Source organism: Aotus nancymaae, unplaced genomic scaffold (genome assembly GCF_030222135.1).
Source record: "Aotus nancymaae isolate 86718 unplaced genomic scaffold, 86718_ANA_hifiasm-v0.15.2.pri h1tg000102l, whole genome shotgun sequence".
Classification (NCBI taxonomy): domain Eukaryota; kingdom Metazoa; phylum Chordata; class Mammalia; order Primates; family Aotidae; genus Aotus; species Aotus nancymaae.
Window position 1 is genome coordinate 776,655 of NW_026988517.1, and position 17,167 is coordinate 793,821.

General features: G+C 60.4%; 1 protein-coding gene across 1 annotated transcript in view; it reads left to right on the forward strand.

Moving 5' to 3' along the window:
* The window catches only part of LOC110568326 (obscurin-like), a 76,423-nt gene that overhangs the window by 47,923 nt on the left and 11,333 nt on the right, over positions 1–17,167 (forward strand). The window contains 24 exon segments of the mRNA XM_064370133.1: positions 734–800; positions 802–929; positions 1,613–1,645; positions 1,887–1,985; positions 2,148–2,366; positions 2,866–2,926; positions 3,256–3,326; positions 4,080–4,163; positions 4,166–4,198; positions 4,319–4,455; positions 4,990–5,190; positions 5,387–5,469; positions 5,934–6,107; positions 6,931–7,087; positions 7,424–7,540; positions 7,627–7,657; positions 7,660–7,787; positions 7,957–8,118; positions 8,272–8,449; positions 8,972–9,085; positions 13,151–13,318; positions 13,700–13,802; positions 14,152–14,281; positions 16,272–16,413. Coding sequence (XP_064226203.1) covers positions 734–800; positions 802–929; positions 1,613–1,645; positions 1,887–1,985; positions 2,148–2,366; positions 2,866–2,926; positions 3,256–3,326; positions 4,080–4,163; positions 4,166–4,198; positions 4,319–4,455; positions 4,990–5,190; positions 5,387–5,469; positions 5,934–6,107; positions 6,931–7,087; positions 7,424–7,540; positions 7,627–7,657; positions 7,660–7,787; positions 7,957–8,118; positions 8,272–8,449; positions 8,972–9,085; positions 13,151–13,318; positions 13,700–13,802; positions 14,152–14,281; positions 16,272–16,413 — 2,820 coding nt within the window.

A 17,167-nucleotide genomic window follows, 5' to 3' on the forward strand; every position in this document is an offset into this window, starting at 1 on the left:
GATAGGGGGCCCAGGACTTTCACGTAGCCGAGGCGAGAAAACCTCATGCATCCTTGTCTTCTGAGAAAAAGAGAAACCAGGTGCAGAAGCGGGGTGTGAGAGTGGACAGGGAACGTGACTGCTGAAGCACGGCCTCACATAGAGACAGTTGAGCCCCCGGAGGTCTGTGGGCTCCTGACAGTCATCAGCCTTTGCCACAAGAGCGTGGAGGAGCGGAGTTTTCTCCTAACTTCCCCAGGAAGGAGACGTCTCGGCCATTTGGACATCTCCTCCCCTAGCTGGCTAAACAGCGAACGCTTTCCCAGTGCTGGCGCTGCCGCACAGCTGAGGCACCCTCCAGCAGCCCTTACGCGGGTGTGACAGACGGCTTAGAGCACCTTGCCTAAGGGTCACTTTGTTCACAATGTCACCTCAGTTCCATGCCTCGTAACCCGATAGTCATTAGTAAAATTAAAGGTTATATTGAGTATATATCTTTATAAGTAACTATAAAATTATATATGATTATGTAAAGGAATAACTGTGTGCCTACATTTCTAAATTAATATTTATTTGGGAACAGGCTGCGGCTTCAGACCTTTACAATGGTACTTGCAGGGTCCCCCCCCACCACATGCTGCCTGGGTGCGGGAGGCCAATGCTGCGTCACTGGTGTTGGGTCTGTCTCCCATCTGGAGGGCACAGTGCCCATGGGTGGTAGCCCAGGCTGACCGCTCCCCCTCCAGTGGCCCAGGCTACCCAGCTCCCAGGTTATACTGGTTCAAAGACGGCCATCCCCTGACCGCATCCGACCACATCCACGACTGACAAGAAGACTCTGCACACCCTGGAGGTCATCTCGGTCACCTGGAAGGATGCTGGCCAGTATGCAGCCTACATCGGCAATGCCACGGGTGCCGCCTACTCGTCTGCCTGGCTGCTGGTCCAAGGTGGGTGCTCCTGGGTCCCAGGCAGAACCTTGGGCACTGGCCAGCATCCTGGCCAGGGCTGACACCCTGCAACCCTGCCACCTCAGGCCCTCAGTGGGGGTCAGTGGCCATCACCCCTTCATACAGAGTGGCACGGGCGGCCACAAGTCGGCCCTGCAGGGAGCGGGTGTGCAGCCCTCTGTCCTGACCGATGGGTAGGCTGGAGGTTGAAACTGACCCAGAAAAGTGAGTCAGCCCTGTGGCCCTAGGTAGACCCGCACACAGCCAGAGCCAGTGGTAGCGTGGGACTAGAGATCCCTACTTCCTTATCGTTCAAAAAGTTGTAAGCACTGAGTGATCATTCCAAGGTTCACCCAAACCCGTCCTGCCACTGCTGTGGCTTTCCCCTGCGGCCCCGGGTGGGAGTCCCCTGCTGCTCTGAGCAGTGGCATTCTGTGGCATCTATGGCAGGGTGAGGGTGGGTGGTGGTCCACACGGCCTGTTGCCTCTGTCACCTGAACGTGGGGTTCCAGAGCTCCATGGCCTGGCATTCAGGCGGGGGTTAGGACGTTTGCCTGGGGGCAGTGCTGCCCTCACATTCCCTCACCACGGTGAGTGGAACTGCTAGGTATCCGCACAGTGCTGGGTAGGAGCCACGGTGGGGCCCCTGGGTGCCGGCTGTCTGACTCCAGTGTCTCTTTCAGGCCCCGATGATCCTGAAGAGAAGCCTGCATCAGGTAAGGCAGCCCCAGGCGGGCAGGGAGCATCCAGGTGGCTGTGGGCGCTGAGGGCCTGAGCCCAGTGCTGGCTGAAGTGGAGATGTGAGTGGCCACGGGCTGGCTCAGGGAGAGAGCAGCATGGTGCTGTCCAGGTGCTGTCTGTGGAGAGCCACCTGGGGGCCTGCAGGCACTGTCGGGGGCCAGGAGGCAGGCGGTGGGGGCCGTGCCAAGTCTCCAGCAGCTGCCCTGTGCCCTCCAGATGTGTGTGAGCAGCTGGTGCCACCCCAAATCCTGGAGAGGTTCACCCCCAAGAAAGTGAAGAAAGGCTCCAGCATCACCTTCTCTGTGAAGGTAGAAGGTAGGGCACTTCCCACCCTCGGCCGTGGGAAGATCACCCCTGGGATGGGACAGAAGTGCCCCCTTCCACTCACATCTCCCCCAGGGGGCCACAGGAAGGGCTCCACCTCCAGAGGCCCCGCTCCTGATGGGGTACACCTCCCACCCTTTCACCCGCCCTCAGGATGCCCGGCACCCACCGTGCACTGGGTCAGGGAGGCAGCTGAGAGGGGCGTGCTGTGGATTGTTCCCAACACTCTGGGCTACACCGTGGCCAGCTCGGCACAGCAGCACAGCCTGGTCCTGCTGGACATGGGCCGGGAGCACCAGGGCACCTACACGTGCATCGCCAGCAATGCTGCCGGCCAGGCCGTCTGCTCCACCAGCCTGCACATCTCTGGTCATGAGTGGGGAGTGGGGGGCGGAGGGCTGGGGCATGGGAGGAAGGCCCTGGGTGACTTTGGGGTCTCCTCGGGGCACATGGCTCATCACCACCATCTGGGCCAGGACCCTGTGGGACCCCCTTTTTCCTCTTCTCATTCTCCTACAGCACCACAGAGACCCTAAGACGGGTCAAGCCCTGGTGGTGCTGGCGGGTTTCAGCCTCAGAGTCCTCTCTGGGCCCAGGCCCTTGTGGTTTCCGCACCACCAGGTTCAGGGACTTTTCCTGAAGCCCCCGTGTCCTATTCCTTGCTCAGCCCCTCGGAGGACAGGAGAACGCATTCCCCTCCCATCACTGTTGGGGTGACCTCAGGCCAAGAGTGGGTTGGGGAGGTGGGTTGGGGAGGTGGGCTCGGGCACAGCCCCTGCTCAGGGCTTTGGAGGGACCCAGTCCAAACCCAGAATCAGATGTGCTGGGGTCAGAAGCCCCATCCCGATGGCTCACCCGGTCCTCCTGACAGTGTGTAAGGCAGAGGAGCAGGAGAAAGTGAAGGAAGCGCTGATTTCCACTTTCCTGCAGGGGTGAGTGAGGGCCGTCCCTGGAGGCTAGTCCAGTCTGGGTCAGGGAGGGCACTGTAGGAGTGGGGGACAGGACACTGCTGCCCCTGGGGAGGCCACCTGTCCCCAAGCATGTCCTGGCTCTGCCCCATGCAGGCCATGTGGCTTGGCTAGTTCTCTTCCTTCTCTGTGCCTCAGTTTCTCCCTTGCAAAATGAGGGCTTCCCTGGGGCCTCTCTGGCATGGAGCCCCTTTCCCTGCAGCCTCCAGACCCTCTTTTTGTCAGGAGCTCAAAGGACGGAGGGTGGTGGGGTCCAGCTCAGGCCCCTCAGGACACTCCTTTCACCCATTTAGGACCACACAAGCCGTCTCAGCACAGGGGTTGGAACCTGTGGGTTTGGCTGACCTTGTGGGGCAGAGGAAAGGTATGATCAGGGTGGGTGCGTGCCTGCGAGGGGCCAGGGTGGCTGAGCCCCTGATGCTAGGGACAGGGAGGAGGCTGCCCAGGGGTGGCTGAGCCTCTGATGCTGAGGGGCAGGGAGGAGGCTGCATGGGGGTGGCTCCAGGCCTCAGAGGCCCCTCCTGGGCAGTGTAGCTCCAGGACACCTGCTCATTTAGCCAGGACCGACCCATGTTCTTGTGGCCTAGACTTGAGGCATGGTTAGTGTTGGAGCCACGTCTGATCCCTGTGGATCCGGGAGCCTGTGGGGTCCCTGGGCCAGCCCTGGACACGAGCTCACATCCAGAGGGCTGTATAGACACCTGGGTGCCAGGCACTGAGAACAGTGCAGCACAGCCCCGCTTTGGCCCCACAGCTCCTCCTGCAGCCTCATGCGCCGGTCTAGCCTCTGCCAGCTCTGTCCCCAGCACCCCTCATCTACTGTCCCCTGGTGTTTCCTGCTGTGCCCTGTCTCTGGACATTGTCAGCCCCTTGGTCATGCCTTGGCTTGATGCTCATGAGCCAGAGTGACTCCTCATCCTGGTGGGTTCCCACCGGCCCCTGCCCTGCCAGCCACAGTCTCATCATCTCCCTGCTAGACATCAGCACCATGCCAGGGAGGCCTCGGCCCTTTGTTCACCATTGGCTCCCAGGGCCCAGAACCGGCCTGCAGCATGGGGTGCCTTGTTGCACATCTGAGGGGCATGCAGCCGCCTGAGCAGAGCATTTTTACCCCCAGGAGAGCCTCTGGCTGCCAAGGAGGCCCTGGGCCACCTATCCCTCACCAAGGTGGGCACAGAGGAGTTCCTGCAGAAACTGATCTCCCCACCAAGATGGTATCGGCCAAGATCACACAGGGTGAGGGGCAGCGGCCCGCGTGCCAGGTCTCTGGGGTGTGTCCATGGTGGGTGTTTGGCCTGCCCCTGAGACCTGGAGACCCAGAAGCAGGCCAGGATGACATAATCCTTGCACCCCCAGCCAAGCTACAGGTGCCCGGAGGCGACAGCGACGAGTCCAAGACGCCATCTGCGTTCCCCCGGCACGGCCGATCGTGGCCGTCCTCAGGCGTCCGGGGGTCTTCCTCGGAGTCAGAGGACGGGGATGCCTGAGGTGAGGTAGGTGGCTGGAGCCCTCTGGGAGCAGGGCAGGGAGAGGCTCTGACCCTCCTGAAGAGAGGTGCAGGGTGGAGGGTGCTCAGGAGGCAGGACTCCCATCAGACTCCAGGGAGGGGGACCCACAGGGTGCACAGGAGGCAGGAACTGGTAAGAACAGGGCCTTCTCTGCACGGGCCCCAGCAGAGACTTGCCTTCTGGGAGGGGTGTTTGTTTGGTTCATTCATTCTCTCCTTCATTCCTTCAGCGGAGAATGTGTGTCAGGCCTCCAGTGTCCCAGGCACTCTGTTAGGGCTAGGGATGGGCTGAGAGTGGGGAGATGGTGAACAGGTAATGGAATGTAGGCAGCCCAGGCCTGGAGCCCCCGGGACTGTGGTGACCTGTGGGGTCGGGGTCAGGCAGGGGAGGCCTCCCACACCCCTGCTGTTCTGCTTGTGCACAGTGACTCTGGGGAGCCTGGCCCTGGGGCTGGGGATCTTGGCAGGCCTGGCTGGCACTTCCGGGGTCCCACCACCTCAGCACCCCCACCCCTCTCAGATCTTTGATATCTACATGGTCACTGATGACTACCTGCCCCTGGGGGCCGAGCAGGATGCCACTGTGCTGTGGGAAGGCCAGTATGTGGAGGTCCTGGATGCCACCCACCCGCTGCGCTGGCTGGTCTGCACCAAGCCCACCAAGTCCAGCCCCTTGCGGCAGGGCTGGGTGTCACCAGCCTACCTGGACAAGAGGCTCAAGGTACTGGATGCCCAGGCAGGAGGGTCCTCAGGGGTCTCGGGGGTCCTGGGAGGGTCATCCAAATGCCCAGGCAGGAGGGTCCTCGGGGGTCCCGGAGGCCCCGGGAGGGTCATCCCAATTTGAGAGGCAAGAGCCAGTCCCCACAAGGCAAGGCCAGAGCTCAGCACCCCAACCACAAACTCCTCTCCCTTACCAGCTGTTGCCTGAGTAGGGGGCCGCCGAGGCCCCCGAGTTCCCTGGGGAGGCGGTGTCTGAAGGCGAGTACAAGACGAGGCTGAGGTGAGCGGCTGCCGGGCCCTAGGCGGCGGCGCTGGCGTCCCACCAGCTGGACCATCTCCCAAAGCAGCTCTGGGTCCAGGCCCCAGCACTGGAGGTCTTGGGGTCATGGTCACGCTGATTCCTCTGCAGGGGCCTCTGAAACACTGCTCCTGTGTGAGCCTGTTGGGGATGGGTGGGGGCTGAGGACAGTGGAGCAGGCCCAGAGCTGCCTGGGTTCCCACAGCTACCCTCCCGGCCTCTCGCTGGTGGCACCCAGCTGAGTGGCTTCCTGGTGTTGGGGCCTGCCTTGTTAGAGAGGGAGCCTCTCTGCACCTGCTCTCCCACTTCCTGCAAGCAGGCGACAGACTGCAGGTGGCAGGAGGCGCTCCAATCTAGCAGCTGAGGGAGCCGGGCCTCATGGCCCGCAGTCCCTGTGCAGGAGGCAGGAGCTCCAGGGTCCCTCACAGTGGCCCCCTCCCGCCCAGCTCTGTGATCCAGGAGCTGCTGAGCTCCGAACAGGCCTTTGTGGAGGAGCTGCAGTTCCTGCAGAGTCACCACCTGTAGCACCTGGAGTGCCACCCCCATGTGCCCACGGCTGTGGCCAGCCAGAAAGCAGTCATCTTCTGCAACGTACAGGACATCAGCCGCTTCCACAGCAGGTGGGTGGGGACACACAGACAGACAGACAGACAGACACACACACACACACACACACACACACACACACACACACACATACAGCGTCCATGCGCAGATGCTCTGTGGGGCCAGGCCTCCTGCAGGTGGGTTGGAGCCAAAGAGGGAGAGAACCTGTGCTGACTTGATTTACCCCTTGGCGCACCTTCCCTCGAAATCCAGACGTGTGTACCTGGCTTACTCATGGGAAGGCCTGTGGCTTACCCACTGCTGATATGTGCATGCATACCCTCACACATGTACACACATGAACACATACATGTGTACATGTACCGTCTTTAACAGCACACACCCATGTGCATGACACGTGCACATCTGTAGATGCACACACATGCACACACCCACATACACGTGCACATCACCTATGTGCACACACGGGCATGCCTGTGTACATTATACACATGGACTCGTGTACATCTCCATGCTTTATGCACACCTATGCACATGCACTTTTGCACACCCTTTCATCTGCACACTTGTGTATACATGCACAAAGCACACAGTGTCTCCTTCCCCCGCCACCTGCCTGTGTGTGCAGCCACATGCATGTTCATACACATGTGCATGCCTCCACAGATGCGTGCATACGATATTCATGTGTGCTTTTGTACATGGCACACAAGCACTTCCTTGCATGCCCACACCTGTCTGCACACACACTCTCAGGTCCCAGGAGCCACAGGGCCGCAGCCCTTGTGCAGGGGCCAGCTTCCTCCCAGAGGTGAGGGCTCAGGGCCGGGCCATGGGGCACGGGCTGAGTCCTGATGCCATCCCCCTCCATGGCAGCTTCCTGCAGGAGCTGCGGCAGTGTGACACGGACGACGACGTGGCCATGTGCTTCATTAAGAACCAGGCGGCCTTTGAGCAGTACCTGGAGTTCCTGGTAGGGCGCGTGCAGGCTGAGTCGGTGGTCGTCAGCACAGCCATCCAGGAGTTCTACAAGGTGCCCTGCCTGAGCTCATGGGCTCCCTCTGAAGGCTCAGTAAGTCCAGCCATCCTCCAAGGCTCATCCTGGCCTGTGTGTATCAGAGCCTCTGCCCACAGCCTCCCTGTGGCCCCCTTGGGCCTCCGTTCTGAAATGGGGGCAGAGCTGCATCTGCAGCCCTGTGCTCCTGGGCAGGCCGCTTCAGCAGCGGCGTCCTGTGCTTGTCGCCTGTCAAGAGGTGATGACAGCTGTCACTCAGGGTGCAGGGCTATGACCCACCCTCCAGCTCTCAGGGACTCAGCCATCAGGGGGCCTCCCATTCCTGCCCTAAAATCCCATTCCTGGTTCCCACAGAAATATGCAGAGGAGACCCTGTCGGCAGGAGACCCCTCTCGGCCCCCGCCGCCGCCCCTGCAGCACTACCTGGAGCAGCTGGTGGAACTCGTGCAGCGCTACCAGGCCTTGCTGAAGGTGGGCCCTGCCTCCCCTGCCCAGGCTGGGTCTCTTGAGGTCCAGCTATGGGGCAGCCTGAGCCCCGACCTCCGTCCCAGCCCCAGGAGCTGATCCGAAGCAAGGCGCGAAACAGAACCGTGCGCTGCTGGAGCAGGCCTACGCCGTGGTGTCCGCCTTGCCGCAGCGCGCCAAGCACAAGCTGCACGTGTCCCTCATGGAGAACTACCCCGGCACCCTGGAGGCCCCGGGCGAGCCCGTCCGCCAGGTCGGGGAGTGGCCGGGGCGCAGGCGATGTTGGTGGGTGTGGGGTGCTGCTAGGAGGTGGGGGCGCGTGCATGAGTCGGGCAGGGCACTGGGCCCTTGGGTGGCTCTGGGGTCTGCACGCTGGGTGTCCTGGCTGGCCACAGGCTGACCGCAGCCCACACCCTCCCCAGGGCCACTTCATTGTGTGGGAGGGTGCGCCGGGGCGGGGGCGCATGCCCTGGAAGGGCCACAACTGCCACGTGTTCCTCTTCCGCAACCACCTGGTGATCTGCAAGCCCCGGCGGGACTCCCGCACCGACACCTTCAGCTATGTGTTCTGGAACATGATGAAGGTCTGCAGGTGCCGGGTGGGGTCCCCGTCCCTCGGCTCTGCGGTGACGCCGCTGGTCCAGGGTGGCCTGAGTGTTTCCTTGCCAGGGCCCACATCTGTCAGGGACTGTCCAGCCACGTCCCCTCCCTGTGCTGACGCCCTCCCCAACCCGCAGCTGAGCAGCATCCACCTGAACGACCAGTTGGAGGGGCACGACTGCGCCTTCGAGGTGTGGCAGGAGCGGGAGGACTCGGTGCCCAAGTACCTGCTGCAGGCCCGGACGGCCATTATCAAGAACTCGTGAGTGAAGGAGATCTGTGGCATCCAGCAGCGTCTGGCCCTGCCTGTGCGGTGTGAGCGTCCACCTCCCCGCGGGGGCGGGGGACTTAGCCGGGATGAGGCACCCGAGCCTGTTCCTGCAGCCACACAGGTCCTTGCCCAGGTGGGTGTGAGGGGTGGGCTCGGTCCCAGGACAGACAGCTCAGCCAGCTTGTGGCGTGTAACAGCTACAGCCTCACGGGGAGCCCTGGGGCTGGGTGTTGAGTCGGCCCTGACCCGAGGTGGGGGACACTGTGGGAGCCCCAAGCACAGGACACCCACCCAGATTGTGTCAGGGGCCGTGAAGGGTCTGGCAGCCAGGGTGTGAACAGAATTTTTCCCCAGGCCCGCCCTAGTCTCTGTTAAACACACACCTGCCTCATGCACCTGACTCCAGATGGGGACCTTGGATGAGGGATGACAAGGGACAGTCCCCAAGTGGCCACACTGTTGGATGTGGGGCTTGTGGCACAGGGCAGGTGACCTGCCAGGTGCACCTGGGGGTGCAACAGCCCTACATCCCCCCGCAGAGCACTGAGGGCTGTGTGTGCCCTCAGGGCCCCCAGACTTTGAAGAGGAGCTGGCCGACTGCACCGCCGAGCTGGGCGAGACGGTCAAGCTGGCCTGCAGCGTCACAGGCACACCCAAGCCCATCGTCAGCTGGTACAAAGGTAAACCCAGAGCCGGGGGCCACAGCCTTCCTGTCCCAGATGCTGGCCCTGCCAGCCGAAAGAAATGGGCTGTGAGGGCTAGGGGCCCAGTGTGGGGTTTGGCCAGGTGTCTGGGGCATGAAGGACGGGCCTCATACATCCACTTGCCACCCACTTTCCAGCATGGCAGGGACCCAGAGATGCAGAGGCATGGAGAGGTGGGAGTCGGGGGATCTCGAGGAGGACTCGGCTCTGCAAAGCTGTTAGTCGCACGGTCAGGTCTGACTGTGGCCAGAGGGCCCAGTTAAAATAGCGGCTGGGAGAGCCGCCTAGGGAAAGATCCGGGAGGCACTACACACGGGCTTCGGGGTGTCCCTTCCAGGGGCGTCATCTCTCTCAGCGACAGCACATGACACACATGGGGTGGAGCCAACCAGTGGTTTCCCCAGCCCTGGTGTCCAGGGTTTTGCAGACTCAGCCATGGAATCGTGGCTCCCTGCTCTGTTGCGAGCCTTGGGCTCCAGCCCTTTGGGAGGCCAAGCTAGTGCTGCATGGGCCAGGGACCCCGGGAATCTCAGAAATCCATGGTCAGCATAGATGGTCCCATGTGGGAACAGCCGTTCTTACCAGCCAGGACATCCCAAGAGCCCGAGGTTACCTCCCAGGAGTGGGGGCCTCTCTCTGGGCAGCATCCATCCTCCCCTGGGCTGGAGCTGTGTCGGGTTTGAGCAGCGGAGGGACACAGTTTGGCTCTGTCATCTATCACCTTGGCTGTAATGTCAGGAACCTGCTGGGGAGGGCCGAGAGGGGACCTGGGATACCAGCCTGGGAGCCACCCTGGGAGCTGGGGGACTGGGCTCGGGTGGCTGTGGACTCCAGGGGTGTGTTGAAGGCCGAGCTGGCCCATTTGTCGATGGGGTGGCTGGCCATGTGGAGAGAGCTTGATGTCCAGATGTGCGCACCTTGGGTCTGGACATCTGCCGGTGTGGGGGTTCCATTGACAAAGGGTGGCATGCAGACGGGCTGGGTGGGAGGAGGAAGCGCCAGGTCTGGGAGGACCCTGCAGAGTCAATGCCTGTGGGGATGCAGGCGGAGGGGTCGAAGGGCAGTTGGAGAAGTGCAAGTAGGCTCAGGAGAGGGTGTGGCCAGAGAGGGTGTGGCCAGAGACCACAAATGGTCAGACTCGCAGATCATCTGACCTGCCAGCTGATGCAGAGTGCGTGTGGAGGGGTGAGGCCCTAGTACCCAGGCTTGAGAGCTCCCACTCGAGTGTGCAGAGGCGAGAAGAGGCGAGCCCAGGGAGAGGAACGGCCAGGGAGGTGGGGGCCCAGGAAGCCAGCCAGGGGTAGGGGTGCCCAGGGCTGCTGGGGTCCCCAGAACTGTGGAATCTCCCATTCTACCCCTCATGCATGTGCAGGTTGGCCTGTCACGATTTACACACGTACACGTTACACACACTTGTGCACACACTTAGAGACACACACAGAGACACATGGTACATCTCATGCATATGTGCATACATGCCACACATACACATTACACATGCATGTATATTAACACTATACATGTACTATACATAGATACACATCACACAGATACTACACATACATGCATGGTATACAATACATATATGCAAATACCACACACATGAATATGTATGCAGGTACACACATGTACATGCTATGTACACATGCATCATGTATGGTGCACACTACCTGCGCCTATGCAACAACAGATATATACATAGATACATGCAAACATCACTGTGCACATACGTGGCTACAGGCACACCACACACAAGTATATTACATATGTACACACTTCACACACAGCTACACATGTACACACACTGCACACATATATAAGTATACATATTAGAGACCACATCTGTGCACACATGGATACTGCACACATATACATATGTACACAGCCACACACCATAACACACATGCATGTTCATAAACACTATACACTTGGCCCACCCCAAAATAGTCACCAGCCCTTGCAGGGTCAGGTGTGTGGTTTCCACCAAAGTCCTGTGGTATGCTGAGGGCTGATTTTCAAAAATGGTGTGTCTGGTGGCCATGTTGGGGACAGAACAAGTCCAAAACCCCAAGGGGTGCCTCCCATTGCCAGAGACCCCAGTGGGCAGAATGATGACTCTCAGAAACCCAGAGTGCATGGGAGTCGTGGTGTGGAGCCCGAAGGCAGAGCGTGTGCTGCAGCCTGTCTGCTCTCAGCCCACTCAAACCTGACTGGCTGGGGGGACCAAGACTTGTTACCAGCACTGCCTTAGGGTCTCACATCATTACCCACACCCCGGTTTCCGTGAGGAGGTGTTGGAGCCGGGTGTTAGCCACATGCAGGGGGTGCCCCATGGGAGAGAAACCCTGACTGTTAGGAGGCACAGAGCACTTTTGATGGGGCTGCTGGTACATCAGCCCATGCTGTGCTCTGGAGACAGCAGAAGACTTCCTACCTGGGATGCAGAAATGACGTCTCCTGGGAAAGGAGTGGAAGGCTTTCCCTCTGTTGCCCTGTGCCCTGCGAGGCAGCCAGGGAGCCAGGCATCTCCAGCTCCACGCTCCTTCCTCTTTCCCCTCCACTGTTGGCGTTGTGCTCCGTTCTAAACCTGGCTGTGCGTTTGCTCAGAGGTTGAATGTGCAATCTGAATTCCAGGCAGAAGTGTTTTCTCGAAGCAAGATGAGGACAGAGCTGCCAGTGGAGCCCATGGGATGGGCTCGGCCCGTGGGATGGGCTCAGCGGGGATGGGACGAGATGCGCTGAGGGCGGTCAGCACAGCTGCTTCCTGGAGTTGCCATCAAGGGGTGTGGAGATCTGAGGTGGTGGCTACAGGGTTTTTGAAAAAAATTAAAGTTATTTCTGAGCCAGGCAGGGTGGCTCATGCCTGTAGTCCCAGCTATGTAGGAGGCTGAGGTGGGAGGACCACTTAGCCCAGTTTAAGACCAGCATGGGCAACATAGTGAGACCCTGTCTCTAAAAAAAATTAAAAACTTAGCCGGGTGTGGCAGTGCACCTGAGGCTGCAGTGAGCCATGATTGCCCCACTGCACTCCAGCCTGGACAACAGAGCAAGACCCCGTCTCTAAGAACATATATGTTAAATTTCTATACAAATCAGAAGTCAGTGCTGGTCATGCCCTTTGTGATTTAAGCAATCTGTGGCACACACCCGGCCCTATTGGAATGTGAATTGATGCCGTTTTATCTATTTGGACATTACACGTGGGAAGGAGTTCTCCGCACTGAGAGGCCTTGCCTTCCCGTCCCTCGCCCGGGAAGGAAGCATGCGTTGGCCGGAGAGGTGTGGTCAGTGCGTGTTCACAGCAGGGTGATTTACCTCACATTCTTCAGATATTTGTATTAGAAGGCCATGCACTTGGAGGCACGAGGATGGGGCTAGTGGAGTGGGCGTGAGGCTTAGGCCCCTGCTGCCCTGGGGAGACTGTGGGCCACTGTGTTCCCTGCAGGGGCAGGTGCAGGGAGAGGAAGCGTGGAGGGGATGTGGGCAGTTATTCTGAGAAGGGGCTGAAGCCCCTAGGCTGGGCAGGAGGGGGTGAAGAGGGGTCAAGTGCATGAGCTGGGGTGACCAAGGGCTCAGCTGCCCCTAGGGGATTGGCCTCTGTGGTGCTCAGGTCCCTCAGCCTGGCCCCTGCCTCGAGCTAGTGGCCAAGGTGGACAGAAAGAGAGAGTAAGAGACAGAGACAGAAAGGCAAAATGCACAGACAGAAAGAGAGAAAGGGAGACAGAACAAGGAGACAGACAGAAAGTAGAAATAGGCAGAGACAGAGGTAAAGAGAGGTTGAGCCCGAGATGGAGACACAAAGAAAAATTGAGACAGAAACGCAGTGCTAAGGGGAGCTCGAGTCAGCCTCTGCATCCAGGGTTGCAGGTCAGCCTGGAGGCTGGACCCGACCGGGAACCTGGCCCTGAGCCACAGCTGTGGGCCCACCATCCCCTCCCCACCCATGATTGCAGCCCCCAGGCCAGGCCCAGAGTCTCGGCCCTGATGGGGTGAGTCCTCGGGGTCCCCACCTGGGTGATGGCTCCTGCTCATCCTTTCCAGATGGGAAGCCAGTGGAGGTGGACCCCCACCACATCCTCATCGAGGACCCCGACGGCTCATGTGCCCTCATCCTGGACAGCTTGACTGGTGTGGACTCCAGCCGGTTCATGTGCTTTGCGGCCAGTGCTGCTGGCACTGGCAGTAGCCTGGGCAAGATCCTGGTACAGGGTGAGCCCGGAGGCCTGCCCAGGGGAGGAGCCACCCTGACAGCCCACCACGGCAGGCCCGGCTGCAGCAGGGATTGCTGGGAGCTCATAGAGGATATTGGCAGGCGGGGACCTGCAGCCCTTTGCTGGCATCACAGCATCATCAGGGCAGCTCTCTGTGTGTGACTGTGTCTGTATCTCCCTGTCTGTGTCTCTCTGTCCTTTGATCTCTGTGTCTGTACGTCATTTTCTGTTTCTCCATCTCTGTCTTTATCTGTCTCTATCTCTGTATTTCTCTGTCTCTCCATCTCTGTATCTTTATCTCTGCGTCTGTTTCTCCACCTCTGTCTCTGTCTCTCTGTATGTCTTTCTGTCTCTGTCTCTCCCCTCCACAACCCCACAGTCCCACCACGCTTCATGAACAAGGTCCAGGCCTCGCCCTTTGTGGAGAGAGAGGACGCCCAGTTCACCTGCACCATTGAAGGTGTGCTGCACCCGCAGATCAGGTGGGGCCCAGGCCTGCCTGGGGATGGGTGTGGGGGCTGGCTTCTGCCTGGGGCATGGGGCATGGACAGCGTGTTCCCAGGTCAGGGGTGGGCTGGACATGGCCACCAGTCTTCAGCTGAGAATGGTCTTTGGGGACTCTGGATCATTCTGGATGTGGGCCCCTCAGCCAGGAGGACACGGCCAGGCTGGGTCTTGGCTTCTGGAAGGGTGGACTAAGGACCCTGGGGGTCTGGGGGCAGCACAGTGTGGTCCTGAGCACAGGGAGCACAGCCGGGGGTGGCCCTCAGACAGTACATAGGCAGAGGGTGACCGGAGCCCTGCCTCATGTGCCCTCTGGGTGGATTCCAGGTGGTACAAGGACGGGGCCCGGCTGACCCCTGGCAGCAAGATCCAGATGCTCAGTGATCCCCGCAGCAGCCTGCTGGTGCTGGTGATCCAGGCAGCCAGCGAGGAGGACCTGGGGCTCTATGAGTGTGAGGTGAGCGGTGCAGGAAGGGGCCCTGCCCTGGGGCCCAGGCTCTCCTTTCCGGCCATCCTCTGGGATCTCATCGTGGAGGGGCTGAAGAACCCAGGAACTGTCCTTAAGGTGAGGGCCTCTCAGCAGAGGCCAGGGAACACCATATCCACTGCTACACACTGATGATAGGCCAGAGGCCACCAGGCCACCACTGTCATCCCCTTATCACAGGTGGGGGGCCATCAGGCCACTGTCACCCACCATCACAGGTGGGAGGCCATGAGGCCACTTGTCACCACCATCACAGGCTGCTGGCCACCAGGCCACTGTCATCCCCCAGTCATAGGCCAGAGACCACCAGACCACCGTCACTCCACATCACAGGCCAGAGGCCACCAGGCCACTATCAACCCCCATCAGAGGCCAGAGGCCACCAGGCCACTGTCACCCATCACAGGTAGAAAGCCACCAGGCCACTGTCACCCCATCACAAGCAGAGGCTACTAGGCCACTGTCACCCCCATCACAAGCAGAGGCCGCAAGACCACTGTCACCCCATCACAAGCAGAGGCTACTAGGCCACTGTCACCCCCATCACAAGCAGAGGGCAACCAGGCCACTGTCGCCCCCCATCACAGGCCAGAGACCACCAGGCCACTGTCACCTTCCATCACGGGCCAGAGACCACCAGGCCACTGTCACCCCCCATTACAGGCCAGAGGCCACCAGGCCAGTCACCCCCCATTACAGGCCAGAGACCACCAGGCCACTGTCACCCTCCATCACAGACCAGAAGCCACCAGGCCACTGTCACCCCCCATCACAGGCAGGTGGCTATCAGGCCACTGTCACCCATCACAGGCCAGAGGTAACCAGGCCACTGTCACCCCATCACAGTCTGGGGGCCACCAGGCCACTGTCACTGTCATCCCTGGCCACACCACTGCTCCATGCCCTGGCCTTATTCTTCCTCTGCCCTGAAGCCTCTCCTCTGCTCCCATGTCAATCTGGATGCCTTGTTCCCTGCTTCCCTGGCCATTTCAAGGATGCCACTTGGTTTTTGCCTTTAGGGGGCCTGGTGTGTCCTCATGAATTTTGTCGTTCATGTCAAATGGAGTGTCAGTAATCCCATGCAGCCTGGCCCTGCTCAGGTGCCTTTTCCCTGTGGAGACGTCCAGCCTGTGGGTGGACAGAGCTGCCTTCTGCTCCAGCCCCTGTTTCTGCAGGGCCCAGTCCTCCAGTCCGTCAAGGCCTGTGGTGGTCAGGGTGGCTGTGTACCAACTGCGGGTGCCCCGGGCTCCAGACTCTTCCCGGGGCACTTGTCTGGCCACCACCCTCCCGTGTGGTGCTCTCGCTCTTGAAGCAGAGACCTGGCTCTTGACTTGCACTGCCTAGTACCATCACTACTGGCCATACATGGGGATTTACATTTAAATTTAAATCAGCTCAAGTTAAATCCAAAGCTGGGTGCTGTGGCTCACGCCAGCAATCCCAACAATTTGGGCGGCCAAGGCAGGAGAATCACTTGAGCCCAGGAGTTTGAGACCAGCCTGGGCAACATATTGAAACCCTGTCTCTTAAAAAAATAAAAATAAAATAAACCATTAAAAAATGAGCCAAGCACAGTGGTGCACACCTGTGGTCCCAGCTACTCGGAAGTTGAGGTGGGAAGATCCCTTGAGCCCAGGAGATGAAGGCTACAGGGAGCTGACATCATGCCACTGCACTCCAGCCTGGGCCACAGAACGAGACCCATCTCTAAAAACTACATAGAATTAAGTTAGAGAGTCTGTGCCCCAGTCTGCGTCCCAGGACAGACAGAGAGCATCCTCATCACTGCAGAGACCCTGGGGACGTGTGAGTCCCCCAGGGATGCTGTGACTGGCCAGGGCCCTTCCCCTTGGGGGAGACACACCAGGGTGGGGGCTGCCCATGCTCCCAGCATGGCCCCAGGGAGAGGGCCCTGCCCATGGGGAGCCCTGGGCTCTGAGCCAGCCCTCTGTCCTTGCAGCTGGTAAACCAGCTGGGCTCTGCAAGGGCCAGGGCGGAGCTGTGCATTCAGAGCCCTGCACTGCAGGCCCGGGAGCAGCACCACAGGGAGCAGCACCACAGGGAGCAGCACCACCGGGAGCAGCTCGTGGCTGCCGTGGAAGGTAAGAGTGGTGGCCTTCACCACCACGGCTCAGACCCAGGCAGGACCCTCACGGGCCTGGCCGTGTCCTGGGGCATGAGATTCTCACCCTTCCCAGTCAGGATCTGCTACCTGGAGGACTCTGGAGGAGGAGCTGGGCTGGCATCTTGGGGTAGGGAGAGCCACAGATGGGAGATGAGGAGGCTGCTGTGGGCCAGGTGCAGGTCCCAGGTCCCAGCCTCTGGCTGGAGGCAGCACCTGTGTGGGCTGGTGGAGGGCGGGCCCTGAGCGCAGAGCCCTGGTGGAGGTAGACAGGCCACTCTGGGTGGACGTCATTCCCAAAGCCCTGCTGCCATCCTGGGGAGGGGAAGCGTGTGCATGGAGGCCAGGCCTACACCCAGGGCAGCTCACCAGCAGTGGGCAGATTGCAGCAGGAACAGTAGGAAGGACGTCTCTGTGGAGGCCGGGCAGCTGGGCCCCAGCTTGGCTCCCAGGAGACGGGGCAGGTATCAGGGACCTGACCCCTCCAGCTCAGGGTAGGGCTGGCTGTGGAGGCACCTGGCCTGGTCTGGGGCTGCTCCAGGGTCCTGGGAGGGCCTTGGGCTGCAGAATGACCTCACCAGGGATGGAAGATGAGGGATGGAGGGTGTGGGGGATCAGCAGGGATGGAGTGGGGGGGGAGAGGTGGGGCACATCACTTCACTCCTCCCGGATGCTTTGTTCAGGGCAGGGGCAGCCAGGGTGGGAAGGGGGTCATTGGGCATCTGTCATGGGTT